General features: G+C 38.9%; 1 protein-coding gene across 1 annotated transcript in view; it reads right to left on the bottom strand.

Moving 5' to 3' along the window:
- VAPB (VAMP (vesicle-associated membrane protein)-associated protein B and C) overlaps positions 1–9063 on the bottom strand; it is a 15957-nt gene extending 6894 nt beyond the window's left edge. Inside the window, exons 1-3 of the mRNA XM_010281828.1 lie at positions 9042–9063; positions 8402–8554; positions 367–470 (exon numbers count right to left, since the gene is read on the bottom strand). Coding sequence (XP_010280130.1) covers positions 367–470; positions 8402–8554; positions 9042–9063 — 279 coding nt within the window. The remainder of the gene's footprint in view (positions 1–366; positions 471–8401; positions 8555–9041) is intronic.
- Positions 9064–20718: the final 11655 nt, after the last annotated feature.

The following is a 20718-nucleotide window of genomic DNA, read 5'->3' as shown; positions in this document are numbered from 1 at the left end:
CCTGCTGAGAAAAGGAGCTGCTTAAGGGAAGACTCAAGACAGAGAGGCATAAAATATAAAAGATGCCACAGACTCAGAATATATTCTGTACATTTTTAGAATATACAGTTCAAGTTGGCCTTTCTAAAGAAACGATATATTGAAAAAAATTACAACTGCTTAATACCAATTGTGTCTTTCAGTACAAGATTCCTGGGGCTCAAAATAAATAGAGAACACCTTGCCATGCACAGAAATGGAAACCTGGCAAAGCTTTCAAGGATCATTTCAGTGTGGTTTGACAACAGCCCTTAAGCAATACAGTAAAAGGTCTCTGAAAATTACACAATCATAAAGAAATCCATTTTAATTAATTTCAATACTTACTACTGCTTCCATATCTGAAGTATCAGCTGGAGCAAACATAGACTGAACCATAAACTTGTGTTTACTTTTCTCATTAGGGTCATAGTCAAAAGGCTGTAGCATCACTGCAAGAAAAACCCCCAAAACAAATTAAATTAACATTGCTTTGATGCACAGTCATGCACTGATGATACAGTTACCATATTTTAGAAATACAAACATTAAAATGGTTTCAAGTTGTATGTCCGTTATGACCAAAGCAGCAGCTGAGATCAGGAAACTCACTTTAAAACAGACGTTTAAAAGAAGAGAAACAGAATTACTCAGTCTGTAAAGATTTTTGTTTGAGAATCTTGGAAATGTTAATCACTACAATAATCCATACACAACTACGGCAAGATAATAACAGTAATTTATAGTAAATAGGATAATTTACATATCTTCTGTGACAAGAGAGGAAAATTCTCAAAGCAAGCATCTTTTTTTTCTTCCTCCATCCTTGGGGCAGAAGTAACAAGCTGGCATTTTGATTAGGTGTACACACAGTATCGCTGATGGTTCCTGAGAAAAGCTACAGAGCCAAAGTCAAACATTTTAAACCTTGAGGTTCAAGTCTCAGGATGGAAATTTCCTCTACAAAGTTTAAGAGTCTCATGGTATTTGTTTTATCAAGTACAAGTATTTCTCCTCCAAAAATAAGTTCCTGAAAGTTTGTTAACAGTTTATAGCTGGAAGTTTACAGTTAAATGCTATATAAACTTTGCCGTATATATTGCCGTATATATTCAAAAGTATACAAGAAATTATTTCTCTCCATTCAAAACCCACAAATATTCCAGAATTTACTTATGCAGAAAATGACAGTTCAGGGGGCAGAGAGCAAGGAAAGGCAGGTTTGGGCTCTGTGTTTGTGTTTTTAGGTTTGGGTGTGGGGTTTTTTTGTGGTGTGTGTTTTGGGGTTTTTTTTGTTTGTTTTTTTTTTTTCTTTTTATTTAGTATTACAAATTTCCTTGTCTTTTCTTTTTGGGTAAAGAACTAACATGTTAAAAGTAACACGTTAGTTAGACAAAAACAATACACCTGAAGAGGGAAAGTTATGTTATTTCATTTACATGGAATATCCTTTAATCACAGTGGTCACTTAGAACCCTTACGTTTTGCAAATGACACCTGGATATTCAGCTACTGTGGCATTAACACAGGTTTGGTGTCAATGTGAGACAGTACATATGTGAAAATATGCAAAGAAGTTTACACAAATATGTTATAGATTTTGCAAAAAGCTACCCCCCCCCAATTTAAACTGAAGCTTACATATACTGCAATTACTGCCAACATAAAAAAACATGATGTAAGGTTTAAAAATTCACATTTTACGCCTCATGAGGCTACTTCAGTCCCTCAATCCAACAGCTATGAAGAGAAGCGGTTCAAGAATTACCATTACTTTAAAGTACGAGTGCTATTAACATTATGTGCCCAAACTCATACACCACTAATTGCAGGGGTTTGTCATATAAAAGCAATATCCAAAGATCCCATTTATTGCAAATGAAGGCAAGTCAAACCAATTTGCCTCCTTCAATGAGCAGAATATGTTATGTGCCATCTTTATTATGCACACAAACTGTGGCTATCAACAACCACATGCTTTTTAAAGCCGGAAGAAAAGGAAGAGGCAAATTCTTTCAGATGAGGTACTTAAAAAAATTGTTATACATTTTTAACTCACCTTGCAGTAATCAAATACTCATCCAAAATAAATGTTTCCAAATTAACAGGCTACTTTTAAAACTATTTTTCCAAACAGAGGTGACTGCATTGTGAAAGCACAGGTATTTCAACATTGCCCGATACATCACTGAAAAGCAGCAGCGTAATTTTTTTCTCCCCTGTAGTAGGCACCTCAATTATTTCAAGTCTACATAATGCGTAAGAGCCAACTGGGGAGTCAAAACTATCCCCTGTTTATGGAACTTCTCCAGATCTGCAGGTTTTTTCAGTTTGCTTTGCTGAGTGCAGTTATAAGCTCATTTGAAAATCATTACTTCCCAAGTGACAGTACTGAAGCCATCCTCAAACACCAAACGATTGCTGCTCTGAATTCCATTCACTGAATCATAAGAGCAAGCAGCTAGAGAGGGCTTGACAGTACAAATGTTGTTAGTGCTGGTATTTTTAGATCAATACATGAAAGCCACATTGACACAAATTATTCAGCAAATGCCTTGTAAGCCAGATGGGAAGCTCAAAAAGATGTACTTTGTTCAAGAGGAAACCAAACCATTTCAACATTTATTCACATACTATTGGGGGTTTCTGTGAAAGATCAGTTCCATGTAACTGTCCCAATTGCTGGAGAACTTGCTACTGTCAGTGTGGCTCCTTTGCTTTGACTAGAAATTCCATACCTTATGCAAGAACTACGTGAAAACCATATATTCCTACACCCTAATAAGCCAGTCATCTCTTCTGGTCAAAAGTTTCTGACCAGCTTTCATCAGAACCTAGAGTTCTAAGGAACAAGATTATTAACATGAGCTTCAAGTTTACTAGCACCAGCACGAGGCATTTCAACCACCTTCTAAACTGATTACCCTACAGCTAAAGCACCAGCAGTTATTCTACCACAAGCAAAAACTGCAAAGTCACTGAGAGATCAACGGAATGACAAGTAACACGATTTGTATTTGCTAGCTCACTTGTTTCTCAAAATTCAAACGAAGGACCAACCTTATGTACATCCTGTTCTGAAGTGTTTCCAAAGAAATGGATACCAGTTTTCTCACAAATTCCTGCCATACTCCCCATGTTACGCATGATCCTCTGTAGATAAGTGAAGGGGAGGCGGTGACCACCTAATATACTCTTTCTTTTCCTAGAACAGTTCACTGGCAAAGTTAACAACAATGGCAGAAGCATTAAACTCTTCTGGTTTTCTCAAGAATAAACCTGCTTTCTCAAGGAACAGAGGAAATTTGAAGCAAGGAACATGGAAGGAGGCAAAACTCCACCCGTAATGCCTGCTAGGATCTAGCACTCCCCTCCAAGAGCAGAAGGAACAGAAAAGTCTCCCTGCTCAGATAGTCAGCAACCTTCCTCTAGTTTCTATCTAAAATTATTAATGGCCTGTTTACTTGGTCCTGGACCAATACTGTCCTTATGCTTAAATATCAAAGAACGGAAAGAGTCATTTACTTCTGGTGCACTCCAAGACATCAATCACAGTAACTCTTGGCCTTCTGGTAAACTAAACAAGCCAGACTCAGTGGGTCCTCTCCAGGCCAGGCTCCCCATTCATTCCTTGCACCTGTTCTGGCTTGAGCTCCTCTAGATGAGCTACTCTAATTATGCATCCAGGAAATTTTACTACTGCCTTGAACAACAGCATTTACACTCTCTTATCTCTTCCATTGCCCATCCTGTTTGCACATACTACATTTGCCTTGTTCACAGCCACATTATGTCGGCATCTTGGTCACCTTATCTAGCCCCCTTTGTTTAACGAGCTTGCAATTATAGCAGGAGTCTTTTATTCTCCAAGTACGTGATTTTGCAGTTTTTCTGATGAAACTCATCCCCTGTTTTCTCTTACCGTAGCCTTCAAGGACACCCAGTTCTGCTGTATATCTTCAGCTTCCCAACTTGACATCATCATCAGGGTTTTTAGTGTACTCTTTGTGCCAGAATTGCTTATAAAAGCATTAAACAAGATTAGTACCAAGAATCATTCTCAAGAAATGTCACTAGTAACTTCCTGCTATTACATTTCCAACCACCACATCACTGTTTACTCTTAAGTAGCCCATTCAATAGTCTGTGATTCTATTTTTCTTTTCTAGCTTTATTGATAATTTTTCCCAAATGGCATAGCATGAAATTCTTTACTGCCAAGACAGATCAAATCTACCACACTTGTGTCACCTTTACATAAAATATCCCAACCACCTCCAAGGGCAAGCCTCATGATCATTGTGCAATTTGCTCAGCTCTGCTAGAGGTGAGCAAAGGACACTCACATCTAGAGAAACAGGCAGAATCCACCGCACCACTTCGCATTTGTTCCATGTTTACATAGTTCTTCCTGTAAATATTTCAATATTACTAAAAAGTGTTGAATCTGTGAAGATCAAGATAGATTCTTCTAATGCGAGCAGACAAAACCAAACCAAAGCTTGGCAGGCGCTACGCAGTGCTGGGCTGCCCGGGGGAACGGTGCGCGGCAGCGATGCTGCCTCGGGAGCGCCGGGGGCTGCAGCAGCAGACAGGACACCACCGGTGTCTTAGCAAACGGGGCAGACCCGCTGCGACCGAAGAGACCAGCAGCTGCAGAAGCACCCTCCTGAAAGCAATGCAAACTGCCTTTTCAAAGCTAGCCAAGTTTACAAAAGACTAAAAATCCCCACCAAGGATATCTGACAGCAACGTACGGATAACGTCAGCTTCTCCCCGTTTGTAGGATGCATGTTCAGACTGTGGGACACTGTGCACAGACGGCACCATCTGTACTTCCTCTCTCCCCTGTTATACACCTATAAGCAGATGCTGATGAGTCTGCAGATTTTTTTTCCACTTTTCCGTTGCAATCCATTCATGACTTTTATTTATTTAGATTTCAACCTCTCGGAAGCCACAACAATCTGATATCTTTGCTGAAATAAGACATGTTTAACAAAAACGGAATGTGTGCAAATACCCTTCTCTTCAAAGTATTTCAGAGCACCAAATGAAATTGGACAACAGCACACACATACACTTCCCGAGCATTACATAAACTCAGCTGTTAAAATTACATGCCATTATATAACAGGTGAAAACACGGGCTACAAACCTGACATCGCAGCAAGCAGCGCATGCTGACAGGGCCTTAAATGCAGATATTTAGGACAAGCTGTGATATGGCATAAACAGCCAGCATTTGACACTCCACTAGAATAAAGCAAGCTTTATTTATTCTAGCATTTTATAGGTTTTTAAATGAGCCATCATACTAGTGCGATAAAGTGGAATATGTTCCGACTGCTGCCTCTACCTTGGGGTAGAACATCTTCTCATACACTTACATCAAAATGGTACAGACAGTTTCACAGGAGTTTAAGGCATCCAGTTACTACAGCCCGAGGAAGATAAAGCTGCCCCAAACACAGCTTCAGTCAGTAAAACCCTGAGAATCTTCTAAATTGTTCCAGAGCTTCATGCCACTATACTGAGGCACTGATTTTTTGGAGAGACACTGTGCAGTAACAATGAAGTCCTACCAGGTGGCTGTGTTAAAGCCAGTCAGCAATTCTCAAGATGACAGACTGCATATAGTAAATACAGCCCAATTAGTTTAAGTGTCCGGAAACTATTACTGAATTAATTATATTCTAATAATCTCTCATCAGTAGTATTTTCACTAGCTTTGGAGGAATTCAAGTCCTATTTTTATGGCCTGTGCAAGACTTGAGTCACATGACTGAAAAAAAAACTGATTCAGAGGCAAAGAAACAAATTCTATTTATTTTTCACTTCATTAACTCCCAAAATCAGTGCTCTGTTCTTAAGCAACATTACTCCAAAGTAGAAGTTAAATACATCTCCCCCCTTTCTGTGACTTCAAACCCAATTCTGTTCTGTAAGCTAATGAAAGTCCTGTTTTTGATCCCCCCTATCCTAAAGATCCCTTCTGCTAATCAGAACTAAAGACACTGCCACATTCAAGTCCCAAATTAGGTCCCATGCATGTTTAAAGGAGCTACCAGGAGCGCAGTAAGTACAGCTCTATTAAAAAGAAATTCAATCACAGCACATGATGAAGACAGCTTCAGTTTAGAACGTTTTAGGAAATAAAGACTAACATTTTTATAACTCCAGAATTCTGTAACACACCTACCTATAAATTTACCTTAATGTATTACCTAAAGAATAATGAATGTGTACTACCTGCATTTTAAAATATAATGTTAATGTAAGGACTGACAATTTAGGATCATTATTTATTATTACTAAGTTATTACCAGCATGAAAATATGTAGAACACAAATGTGATTAAATATACCATAGCCATTTGCAAAACTAACTGAATCATAAATCACTATAAATAAAGTTATCAGAAAAGGGAAATTTTTCAAAGCTATGTAAGCAAGAGCAAAACTATGCTTAGGGTTAGCACAGCAATCTCTCATAATTGGATACTTTTAAGTCAAGTCTTGGACTAGATCCATATTCTACCTGGTATGCTGCTGGGAAGAGTTGGGCTGGAAAAGCAAGACGTAGGCATGCTGGCAGCATAACATAAGATGGTTCATACAACACTCGCCTATGCTATATTCTGCTCAAGGTAGAGCAAAGGGTCATTGTAAGCAGCAGTTTAATAAAACACACAAAGTTGAGATCAAGATGACATTTTAAAAAGCATGGTATGTGCCAGCAAAGGAAGCAGGCTTTTAATTTTGAAAGTTCATCTGAAAGACGAAAAGAATCCACATCTTTATAGCATGAAGATAACTTGTAGCTAGAAACCATGCTAATTTTCATTATCACTTCATTGATTTCTATGCAGTTAATATGCTTGCCTGCAGCTAGTATAGATGATAGACAGCTTTACTTGGGAATTGTCCCAAGTTTTAAAAATCCCCGTTTCTCTCTAGAAAGCTTTTTCATTTACATATTAGTCATTTCAGAGCTTACTGGATACGTGCTAGCCTTCTCCTGAAGCAGAACTGCTTTGCCTGCCCCACCTGTAGCTACCACATTGCACTGGTCGTCTCCTCACGGTGACATTCCCTAATGACTAACTGCAAGTGAGGCACAAGTCTGCAACCATATGCACGGTCAATTTGACACAACAGAAATCCCAAAGACAACAGATCAATGAGGGTGCAAATGCAGGCTTGCACAAGAAGATTTACAGGATTAGAGTCTCTTAATGTTGCAGTGCAAAGTATTTTTGGGATCAATTTTATTTTGTTGAAGCAAGCTCTCCAAGTGTGAGGTGTTTGAATATTTTACATTTTATTAAGGGAAAAACCTGAAGTCTTGATTTTCATATTTTGATTTTTTTTTTTCCCAAGCAAAAAGCAGTAGGTTTACTTCCCCAAATTTTTTATTCCAGGCTAGAAAAGTTTGGTAAGAGACTAACAGCAAACTGTATAACCTATCGGTAAGTAATTTTTCTCATCATGCCGATATGAAAAATCATTTAAAACAGTAAAATTTGAATCTTTATAGAAATAATTTTCTTAACTAAAAAGTCAGACTTTATTCATGCAGTATGCCACTACTACATGCATTGATAGAATTCTTTTTTAAAAACACAGACTGGAGAAGTTATTGAGAAAATACACTGCTTTCAAGTATGCATCATCAGCAAGTTCATAATATACAGACATTGTGCTTATGGGAAATACTCAACTCTGTGCTTTCAAAGTAAGCCACTTCTTTGCTTTTACATTATCAAACTTCAGCAAGTTAAGAGCTACTGACTCAGAGAAAATCACTAACTTTTCCCATGGAACAACAAAGATTTAGTCATTTGACATTTCTAACACCAAAGCATACTGCATCTTCAAGGAACACAAAACAAGCATGGTTTGAAAGTAAATGTTTTCATTATTGGTTATATTTGGCACTTCAGCAATAGCCTACATCAGCCTAAACCGGCTGCAGTCCATCCAGTTTTATTCCTACCTTGACATACCCATCCAAGCACTTGATGTGACCCTGCAGTGAGCTGGTTCAGGAAGTTAAGCTGGCAAAAAACTAACTGTACAAAAATAATCCCACAGGGAAGGCAGGGCTGATTTGGATAGGTTGGCTAAGACTGTTACTGAACTGTAGAAATCATGTATGCATTTCTCCCCTCCCGCCAACAAGATGTAAAAACATATCTATTACTGCTAGACAAGGAATAAGGGAAGTAAAGATATATGAAATGGCTGCTTCTCCATGAAATCAGAACCTCTTGGTTTTACAAACATTCAACAAAATACCTTCAGATTGCAAAGCATTCCAGGAAATAACTGATTTAGAAGAAGCTATTTTCAATCACCAAAAGCCTGCTTGAATGACTTACCAGAAACATTAATTGATGTTCCTGCATCGATAATTCCACTGTTAGGCCTTACACAGTATCTACGTGGTGCTGTGGTCTTAACTTTGAAGCACACATTTCTGTCTGTGGGATTGCCAAGTTTCAGGTTTGTAGTGACAACATCTGTGAAAGGACCTGAGGAGGAGAGCAAAAGCAATCTTGAAATCACACAGAATACTTTCAAGCAGAGGCTAAGCAGGCTCTAAATCTCTGTTCACAAATCTTATAAAGTAACTAGACGTTCAGTTTCCGTCTATGGCATGTACAGATAACCGTGCACACGAAGCCGAGGATGCAGCTAAGCCTCTGAGCATTCCTATGTGCAGCATACTCCCCCACTCACAGCACAACAGCTGAAGTTGATCATTAATAGCAAAACAAAAAGTGGGAAATCATTTATACACAGTGCCAGCAAAACAACATGACATTGAAATGATGCCAAATTCTCTGCTGTATCACAGTTACTCCATTCTAACTACTGAATCCCAGTAAACCCAGGTTACAGAGAGATACCATATATACCTATGTTATAGATGATAAATAGGGGAGTACAGTATGTTAACTAGAAAGGGAATGATAACAAAGTAGTTACTACAGATTCATCTGCATATACAAGCTGTACCTCCACAGAAGCGGGACTCCATCAGGTACTCAGAAATGCTGTACCGTAACCAGCAAGATAAGCATTCAGTGTGCATCCCCTTCTCCTACCAAGCTTTTTTTTTTTTTAATAATCCTCTTGGCTATTAGCAATGAAAAACCAGAAGAAGTCTTCATAAAATAGCCTACCACATCCCAGACAGAAAATAAGCACGTGGAAAATGGGGAATTTCTTGGGTGCTGAGAGCAGTGGCAGAGACTTCTGTATCAGCAAAATCAAACCATTGCCAAGTTCTGCAACACCAAGCACCAGCAAATCACTTCCTCACCAGCTCACCACCGAGTTGAAACTGCTCAAATCCCTTAGGTTAGAGGAAAGGCTAGTTACTGATGTTCTACAAGACACTGATGAATCAGACAGGTAGCATGCAATTGCAGTGCTTGCTCAGATGGTAAAGAAGTAAAATTAAAAGAAATATAACCACACTGTGATCAACTGTTTTCTGCATAGAAGTAGTTAATCTGATGCCTGAATAAAATATCTTCATCTATCCTCAGGAGCAAGAGCAAGGTGGTAAAAAAAATTGAACATTTCCTTACAGATATGACAGCCCTAAAATGTAAAAAGGCTGAATGATGATGATGGTAATAAGTACTAGCAGGCAACATTCCACCATCCTCTTCCTGCAGCATAGTTGGCTTAAAATAATTTAAGTTTCCTTCCTTTTCTACAAATTCATCACACAAATAAGATGATGTCTAATACAGCTGAAAAAGTATTACAGTCCTGCAACCTTTATCCTTGATCCAATTTGTAATTAGAAGGGAAAAAAACCCCAAAACAATCACACACACACAAAAACCCAACCAGACAACAACGGAGTACCATTTCTGCCTGCACTGTGAACAAGCCAGCTTTGCATTTACAATGGTAGCAAAAAAATGGAAGCAATAGAATTTTCAGATCTCGTGACAAAGACTTCACAAAACCTGTGCCTGGTGAAACACTGAGATGTGAAAGACAATGAAACACAGCTGTCAAGTTTTCTCTGTGTTTTGCATGCAGAGAGACTTTACGTCTCAAATAAGTGGGAAGAAGCAGCCATGAGTTGTTAAAGCTAAGCAAGCCAAACTATCAGAAAAAGCCAGCAAACATTTAGGTGTGTGAAGACAGTAGCAGGTCTTCAAGATAGTTCTAACTGGGAGAAGTTTAACATTTCAGACGAAACTACTTGATGCCTAAGCATTAAGGATGTGCCTTTACTAAAAAATTACAGCTTGAGCTATTCCAGCACGGAGGGAGGATCGTCTGTACAAAGCCCTACACATGCAGCTGCATCCTCAATAGTGCTTTACTAGCCTGCATGCTGGGGTAGATTTCCTGTGGGAAATACCATGTTTTTACTTGGCAGATCCATGAATGCATGTGGGATTTGTGTGCCCCAGCAGAGAGCTGCTGTTTGTAATAGTAATACGACAACAATTCTCTGCGTAAAATTTCCAAATGGAGTTACTTATTGCAAACATAGATCATACCAAAATATTTGGCAGCAAAACCTTTCAGCAGACCAAATTAATTTCTTCTTGTCTGCTTGACGTTTCCTCTTTGCTGTCCGCTAAACTTCAAACAGTTTCTTTAGATACACTTTCCCCAAATTACAGGTTTTACAGATCAGCCAGCACAACTGTAGTAGAAGGCAGACGTCTGCTTTCAGCAAACTTGCACGCAGGCATAATCCTTTCGGCATTGCTGTTAAAATACCGTAGCAAAGCAAAACAGAGCAGACAAATGCAGGACTAAAGTGCCACTATAGGTGTTTTGAATTGCGTAAGGAAAGAAATAGACAACCTGAGTATCACTCAGGGGTAATTAGGGCAGGGCAGCGAAATGCTATCAGCTTGGCTGGCCAGCCTTTTAAGAGCAAGGCACATGAACTGCCAACTCAGGCCGAAATGAAACCTTGATAGCCTGTTGTTAATTACTATAGCCTAGCGTAAACGTTTTTGAGGGAGGTTGGGGTATACGGGAGAACTGATCCCAGGATAAAAACATGCTAATTCTGTACTGGAGATACACCTTTGCCTTCTAACATCTGGATTTGTGCACTGCAGGTACAGTTGACTTGGGTATTAACAGTCGTATGAGACACACATCTACCCTACAGCTTCATTTTTCAGTGCACGGCATTAGGACTTCTGGAATCACACCCACAGATACAGTAAGATAAAGTGCTCTACATTTCTTTCCAATGTCTTTGTTCTCACTGCAAGTGGATGGACTATTTATACAAGCACATGCAACACTTGGATAACACCTATACCCCTACGGTGGGCTGTAAGCACAATTACAATCAGTCAGGTTGGCGCATCTGGATGGTACTTGGGTTAAAAGCAACAAGCTGACCCTGTAGTGAAGACTGACTCTTACTGTGTGCCTAAGCAGAAGTTGCACTCTTAAATAAAACCACAGGTTTTATTTCATAACAATCGAAACAAAATAATGTATTTTTGATTGCTCTTAATATTTTTACGTAAGTGAAACTTCTATTAAGGCAGTGACAATTCGCACTTCTTAAAAGAAAAAAAAAAGGAACTATTTTTCGCCTGTGTTTTTAGAGATCATGAGAAAAATGCCACTGGTGTCATCCCAAGGACAAAGTTATGGGAAACTCAGGGTCTGTACATGCATCATCTGACATGGGGTTGTCATGGGAGCAAGCTGCCTAGAAGGAAGAATGTAGTAAATTAAATTTGGCGGTGAAAGTTTGAAATATTCCACAAGGCTCGAGGACTTTTTCCTGCCAGTTAGAATAAAGTCAACTTGCATTAATGCAAACTGGGCATCTAGTGATATGCAAACTAGCAGTACTACTTAGAGAAAACATCACCTCCTATGCTCATGCAACAACAAAACACTAAGTGTTATCACGGTTTTTCATAGGGTCACTTTTCAGCATGGTTAGTTTCAAACTACAGCTGCAGCTTTCCACCCAGGAGCTACGCATACAACCCTTCACATTAGAAGATCACAGCATTATCTCACAATTTGCCACGCTCCATTTTCTATTCAAACACCAGTGCTGTATCAATCCTTCCTAAGAATGCCATTCTGCACTGTACTGCATTATAATATCCCAGATCATTTTACCAATAATACAAAAGCCTGAGAATTAGGTCAAAAGAACATGATATCAACTCTATTTAAATTTTAAATAACTCTCATTGCAATAAAAATTGCTCATAATTGTACCAGCAAATCCAGGCTGGTAACTTTTTGATCAGCAGAGTATTTGCTGTAAGTTTCTTGCCTCTCGCTACTCACAGTAACCATGCTACACAGCTACGTCGTCTGTACCGAATCTTAATACAATTATTCTCACCTTAACCAAAGTTCCATGCTTTAGCACAGCAAATAAACAATCCTCATACACATGTACTTTCAATGCAGCAAGAACACTGTTGTAGCACTGTTTGGCATGTAAAAGGAGTTAGCGCAAGTATCAGCAGAGGTAAAGCTTTGATGGCACAGGCTTGGGCAGGAATAGTCAAACCAAACAGGCACAGTCCTCTGCAGATTTGTACTTGCATCTTTATGATTAGCTACACACATTAGTTGGGCTACAGTCCCAGGGTTGCTTTATTCCTGCTTCAGTCTGTCTCACTGCTGAAAAAGGAGGTTGTCTGACCTCTCATCTCCACCAACTGCTTGTGCTAGCTGCACGGTTTTCATCTGGCTGAGCTGAGAGCTGAGCCAGGGAGCTGCTCGGGCTGAAAATTAATCCACTTACAAGAGAGGGAGTGAGGGAGTGGGTAGTGGGGAAGAGAAAAAGGAGAATCAGTTTTCAGCAAGATCAAGCAGCACTAAGACACTGGCATCAGGGAAACGGCATCTTTCTGCACAGCATTCTGCCAAATTAAGGCAACACGGTCTCGTATTTAGTAGGTTAAAGCTAGCACCTCTAGGCATACACTCTGCAAGTCATACTTTTCCTTATAGAGTTGGCATAGCTGTTGAAAGTAATTAAGGCACATGTTTAATTTTTTGTGCTTAAATCTAATGCAAATTCTCATCTACTCAAAGCCAGGCATCCCCTAAAAAAATTTACTGAACTGGTGCTTTTCAGAGCAAAAGCAATGCAGTAGCACTTAGTAAAATCATAGTCGAGTCATGTTAAACTGGCAATTGTTGATTACCAAGATGAAGAATAAATTCTCATCAAGCTGCCCATGTTGTTCCCAGAATATTTTAGATGCACTTTCATTATCTTTCCCGAAATAACAATTTTTGCCGCTCCAACTCAGCACCAGACATGTATCCAAAAGCGAGGTAACTGGAAATGGGCAGAAATACAGGCAGAGCTTCCTGTGAGCCAACCCCCTCTTGTACTTCCTTTGTGGAAAGCAGCAGAATGCAACAATAGGAGGGGAAGGACATATTTCATCACAGTTTAATCCCATTGATGTGTCAGATGAAAGTCATTAATCAACTGACATATTAATCAGCCATAGAAAGGTAACCAAGGAATCTTTAATAAGGGAGATGGTGGAAAGTAAAGGGGAAACTTAAACTGTTTTGTGGCAATTCTCAAGAGCCAAAACCCTACATACTGATGTGTCCTGACGAGCAGATGCCCACATGGAGCAATAATTCATCCACTGAAAGAGCCATGCTGACTCTGCCCGTGATACTTCAGGCTCCCTTCCCCACCACACACACCATGCTGGCTCCTACTCCCACAGTGGGAAGTGCCTCCCCATCAGCTTGCTCAGCCTCTCAAACTGGGGGTGCACCTCAACCTGCTCTAGCATGTACCAACCTACTGCAGAGTCCTAAGTGAGTGTACTAGCACTACCACCAAAACCACCACCACCCAAGAACAGTCATCTCTCCATCTGAACATTTACGCCTTTCTACTTATAACTTTTCTTATCATCATATCTGAATTGTTTCTCAGTTCCTTTACTATGCCTCTGACAGTACCAAGTGATTTTATTTTATTTCCACAATTTCGCCCATTTTATTTTTGGGGGTGTCTATCAGGAATTGAGAGAGAGTCAAAATAAAAACCACTAGCAATGAACAAGAGGGCTCAAAAACAGGTGTAGAACTTGATTTACTGTACACTTCTTTTTAAAGTTATATAGAAAGCTGATTACCTTTGAAGATAAACACTAAAGTGAAACAAGCTGAAATGTCAAGCAAGACATCTTGAGCTATCAGCCAGGTGCCTGTGAATCAAGAACACCCAAGATCCAATCAAACTCTCCCACCATTTTACTTGTCTTTAGACAAATCACTTGGGGGCTTGATATTCTGCTAATAAGAGCCTTAAGAGTTGATAGCAACTCCAAAACAGAAGCAGGTTTGGACCCTTACAGTTTTCCTCTCTACAAAGTCAGGAGAATACTTACCTCATTACAGAGAATCTTGTGAAGATTAGGGTTTTAAAAAGTACTGTATGCCAAGTTTTAATCATCATCATCATCTGGCTCTGGAGACATTCATAATTAAGTGAGCATCCGCAACTTTTGAAATCAAAGAAGTCAAAGAATGAGAAACAAGAAGTGCCTGTGTTGCATAAACATCTGATTTCACAAGTAACTCAACTGAGAGGACCCAACAACCCCAAATTTGGTAATTATTTTTAAGAAAAACTTAGGCCTCTCTTAATCCTTGTGTAAACCACTCAAACCTTTCAATCTCAGCTCAGGTTTTAAATGGAAGTAGCTAGAAAATCCTGCTCCTGTAGGTAGAATCAATTTATTTATTCTTGCCACGACTATCCTCATCTGAAAGAGCCCTTGAAGCAAAGTGGTGGGAGGGAAGTGGTCATTCCACTTCTGCTGTGTCAAGCAGTAGACACCTTGATGAAAAACCAATTACAAAAATAGAAGTGACATCCAAATCACTCCCCATGCAATAGCTGACGCAGTGGAGCAATTCTTTAAAGAAAAAATGTAATCAATAAAATGATCTAAGATTAAAAAAAAAAGATGATGTAGAAAACCAACAAAATTACACGATCCAGATGCCAAAGTTGGAGCAGGGTTGGTAGTAAATTATTCCATTTGGATGGATTAATCAGTGTCCTTCTCTGGCCCATTTTGGCACAAACTATTTTTGCCAGAGGATGCCTCATGCTTAATAGGAAAAAAAAAAAAAGAGAAAAAGCAAGTATGAGACTGCAGACTATTTTCAAGGTGTCTATTAGTATGTAATTTTTATCACCTTTTATTCCTCAGAGGATCATTAACAGTTTGACTTCACAGTTGTACGAACTGTGAGGCTACACATAAGCTTGCCAAGCAAAATGGAAGAACATGCCCTTCAAATGATTTTGGTACCAGTGTCATTTGATTTTTCCAATTGATCTCTTCAGAATTCTATTATACCCAAACATTACTTACATCAATCTTCAGCAACAAAATCGCACAACACGAAATATTTTCGCTACAACCTAAACTTAAAGCAGTTTTCCGCACACAATTGCATAAACAAGAGACTGATAGTGGAGTTGGCTAGCTTTTAGAGGTATATCTCTGTTTCAACTGTGCTTTCACATCCTTTTAGAACTGAATGCCAAACATATCCTATTACTTTGTTCATTCTACTCACAAATATTACATGTACCAACTCTCTCCAGGTATGAAAACAACTCAGAAAATAGTAACATACTCTCTTTTGATAGTGGAATAGTAGCTACATCTCTTTCAATAAGCATGACATAGCAAGACCTACTTAAAGACACCTACTTTATCCTACATGGCTAGGAGCCTCGTTCATGGGGGCTGCTGGGTGGGTGTTGAAAGGATACTGAAACAAGGCACAGGCCCTGCGGGAGAAGTGGGGATGCAGCAGTGAGCAAGCGGAGCCTCGCACGATGCCGGCCTGATGTGCAAGCTTCCCTGGTAAAAACAGTACATTGACTTCAGTCTTCAGCAAAGTATTCCCTGGAAGAAGCACTGTGATTTTAATCACCACCCCAAACTACACTTTTTCTTGTACTTCTTGTGAAGTAATTTTTCCTGGTTTAATTTCATCACTAATTTCCATTTCAGATGCACATTAAAATAGCAGGGAAGGAACAAGAACAACTTAACTACTCTAATTTTATGCTCATATATACTCTTCAAATAGCAATTTGATATGTAATTTAAGTAGCAACTGAGCAAATACTTTAAGTGCAAAACTGTGCATAAGTCGCAAATACCAGAAGAAATGAGGAAAATTAGAGATTTTCAGATGCACAATGAGTAGCTGCTTTTCTAGTAAGTTAAAAAAAAATTAAATAGGCAGTAAGAAACTAATTATAGCTACAAATAAGGAAGGAATCCCGAATTTAGCAAGATGTATTTCTGGGGAGCCACTTGAAAACTAGCCTATTAACTATGCTTTCAGCATCAAAGAAAAAAAAACCACCTGACAGCTTACACTGGTCTGGCATACAAGATACAAATATGAAATTGCATTCTCCAAACCTAAACTTCTGCAAGCATTATCTGCATGACACCAGTAAGCATACTGTAAAAACAGGCATACAAAAAAAAAAGAAAAAAAAATCTTACTGCCGTTACACCTTTGCTCCTAGTGCAGTAAAGATGTAGGAAGGCCAGAAGAGGAGACATAGCAAACCAAAGGAAATTACACATGCAAATATTTTGAGAAGATACATGAATTAACAATTTCTTTTGCATCACAGGCAGCAGCAGTTGCAAATATAAACAGGCAACAGAGGCAGTCCAAAGATGAAACTGCATACGGAGGGCTGAAATCCTGCTTGTGAGAAACACTAGAAGCACAAGTAAGGATGAAGTAACTGGTTAGATGATAAGGAGCAGTCATGGGAAAATCAAAAGTGTGCCTTTTTTTTTTCTTAAAGAATTACATAGTCGTTTGACATGTCTTCTACAAGCACAACTAACTTGAATTAGGTCTTCAAAATTGTTTGCGAAAATATAAGATTTGGCTCCGTAGTGAGCCCCACACCTACACGATTTTATAATTTGCATCACAAGTAACTGGATCACCAGGCAAACCTCCTTCTTCTCTATTTTTTCCACCCCTTGTGGAAACCAACCAAGAAAACAGGATTAAATTTAGAATGATAAGATCTTTAATCCATAGCACCATGGTATGAGGGACTTAATTTACAGCTCAGAGAACTAGACACTGAAGTAGTTTAGTAAAAGATTATTTCATAAAGTATTTATAATGATGTGGGATAAAGTATTGCAGGCAGCAGCAGTACCCAATTTGTACACATGTTTTTGAGGCCAGAAGAATTACAGTTGAAGTAAGCAATTTTCAGAACAGCTATGATATAGAAAGGATAGACTCCCTCAACTCTCAGTCTGGATTGTCTTGCTAGTGTAAACACTCAATCACTTCAATCCATGTGCATTTCAGTCCTGCACTGAATTAAATATTGAAATGGTGATTCGCTTTGCATACATTTTCAATGACAGCAAGATTTTGACAGCTGTTCCAGACTGATGGCACAAATCCCTCTTTATGAAACACTGCCTAGCAGGCCAAGTTTTAAATTCAACAACATCCCAGACATATCAGAAAATACCCTATATGCCTCTACAGACATCTCAGTCTACAAAGCAGGTATGAAAGAATTTATATACTGAATAAATATTGGATCAAATACCAGAATAAGAGACTTGCTATGAGTCTAGCCCCTAGTTTAGATAAACTGTATTAAATATTAATGTATGTATGCAAAACAGGCTTCCTTTCAGCCTCTGGTCATCGCACAGGAAGACAATGAAAGGAGGCTTCAGTGTTAGTTGTGGTAGGAACTGTCACACCAGTGTCAGAGTCCCTCATTCGGAGAGGAGAGAGGTCTAACTAGGAAAGAGTTCCTGACCTAACCAAATTCTCACTTAAATCAGTGAGGATTTACTTGGAGGGAAAAAAACAGCAGCTTGCAGCAACATGATGATAATGTTAAAGATCACATTCCTTACAAATACAAAGATGAAATTTAAGTCTAAAACAACAGCTGTTACCACAAACAAAACTGTTGCAAACTTCATCAATAAAGCTTTCAAAGCCAACCAACTACACTGACAGAAAAAGTAGAAAGGCTGTTACTGTACCAACTATGAAATGCATTCAGTAATTGCTCCCTGCAGGGAACAAACATAAGACCAATATGGTAACAAGATAGTAGAAAATGAGTGTGACTGCGAGATGTGGGCAGAATTAGCAAGGGCCATTTGAGTCCTGCATCGTCTCCAGCTAGGCAGAACGCTGTTTGGAGGCACTCTGAAAGCAAGAAACAAGACAAACCCTCCGTCCCCAGTTTTCTACAAAAACTGCATTACCACATACGTAGAAGTTGCTCATTTGATTCAAAACTCCTTTGATGCCATCAATACCGTCTAGAGCTGGGTGCATCCAACAAAAGTAAGCTTCTTTTAAAATTGGGCATTTGTTCGTAGATGTAAGCTGACTCGAGCTCATAAAGTTGGATCCCTCACTATGGTGATGATGCTTTTTTTCCAGTTGAGTTTCAAAACAGATCTGACAATCTATTTAAAGGTTCGTACTCTAGTTTTTACAACCCTAATTCTGAATTAGAGTGCAATTAAACAAAAGTCAGACTTGTATTCAAAGGTAGCTAACCTATTTTAAAAGAAATAAAGCATTGCATGACAACTGAGAAGTTTTTAATTTATAAAACGTGTGAAGTAAAGGGGGAAAAAAGGCAATAATCTCATTTCCAATAACGAGAAACTATCAGAAAGTCCTGTGCAAATTTCTACTCTATATTTCTCTTTCATGGGTGGTAAGACACTGCACATGGCATGCAAGGTAACAGCTGGTAAATACAATTTACAGCTAAGCATCTGTGTGAACCTGCACCTACTATGATACATTACCCGTGTCTTTATTTTGACATAATTGCCATGCTCCTAGGACTTAAGACAGCCACCCCTTACCTTATGTTTACGTATGTATTTTCAATATGATTTATCAGATATATTTTCCTAAGTGATGAGTAGAGGACAGATCCCATCAACCAAACAAGACTGGCAGTCTGCCACCCTGATAAACTTTAAATAACAAACTCGACACACTTTTTCACATACCATTGCAACAGTTCCATAGCTCAAAGTGAGCTGAAAATTGCTGTGCAAACATGAGATTCCCAAGGAATGGAAAATTATGAATGTATGTGTCCCATCCCTTACAATAAAGGCAAGCAGTTGATCATATTAAAACCACAAAATGCCACAAAACTAGGAAAAGTAACTGCCACATAACAGTTGCTCCTGCTGATTTTATCGCTGCATTAGGACCTCCCTTCAAATAGTAATACTTTGATCACATTAATGCTCATTACTTCAACTACAATTCTTAAAATCTACAAAATTACACTACAAAATTATTCAAAAGCCCTTAACCCATAAATCACACTGGCCAAAGCCTTCAAGCAGACTCTAATAAGATTTTTGGAAGTAGTCTTGGGAGACCTATATACATTAATTAAATTTAACAGAAAATGCAGCTAAACCTCCTGGACTACTTCACACATCTCAAATAATTGTTATTTGTCCCTCTAACCATCCTATTCAAAATTTCAAATTTCTGTTAGCCCCCACATATACAATTCCTACCCCCTTTCACAAGTAGAGCTCTTAGTGTCATGTCTGGAATGTACAGGACACCAGCAAATTAAGGAAGCTCAACAGAAGCACTACTTTCAGCTTATTCTACCTTTCAGAAAAATGAGATGTGTCATGAGACACAATGCATCACTATCTTGCTTTTATCTCTAGTTCTTTTCCTCCAAACACTGCTCTTTTAGAGTGAAGTTAAGAGTTTATGCAAAAACCTATGGTGCATGTGAAATTAGAATAATTCAGTGAGATGCAGCAAGTCTGTACAATGGTAACGAACGCTTAATAGTTAGAATAAGCTATTGATTTTAGCCAACATGAGCTGCAAATATTTAAATGTCACCAGAAAATCACTAATTTTCAGTATTGTCAGTATTTCATGTTCTTAAACACAGCCTGCTCCAGCTGCAATGTCTAGAAATCCCTATTTATCCAACACAGAACAGAACAAGCAAGAGTCAAATCCTTCCAAATGTGCAGAATTGCTTCAGGCATTACAGACAGATCATGACAGGGACGGAGATATAATTCTACAGTTTAGTTGCAATGTCCAACTAAGTCCTTAACCTCTCTTCTGAGACAACTGCAGGTTCAGTAAAGACTAATCTTGCATCCCAAACATTACGGCACTGTTGGATTGAAGAGCCTTAGCCTGGTATCTGACAAGAACCTGGTATCTGAAGAATATTCACGTCAGATACAGCAGGTTTTGCACACCTACGCTGCAATGCACAGATCTGACTATAGTTTACACAGACTTACCTAAAAGAGCTCAAACCATCTTATTTGGGAGTGGCAGCCACCTAACCACTGTAATGCAGGTTATACAAGCTGCATGGGACTGTGGCTAAACACTAAATACTTCACTCACAGCGCTGCAGATACACTGTTGGACTGAGCACATCGATACGGGCTGAGGCCACACCTTTGGACTGCAGCTCTGATGTACCCAGGGGAATCACTTGAGCCAGTGACAGGGGAAAGCTTGGAAACGACACTGCTAGGCCTCAGGCCAGGTCTGAATCTGTACTATTAGGACTGGAGAGTTATTGGCTATACTGGTT

The sequence above is a fragment of the Phaethon lepturus genome, unplaced genomic scaffold (assembly GCF_000687285.1).
Source record: "Phaethon lepturus isolate BGI_N335 unplaced genomic scaffold, ASM68728v1 scaffold7472, whole genome shotgun sequence".
Lineage (NCBI taxonomy): Eukaryota > Metazoa > Chordata > Aves > Phaethontiformes > Phaethontidae > Phaethon > Phaethon lepturus.
The sequence above is the reverse complement of the archived record's forward strand: the minus strand, read 5'-3'. Positions and strand labels throughout refer to the sequence as shown.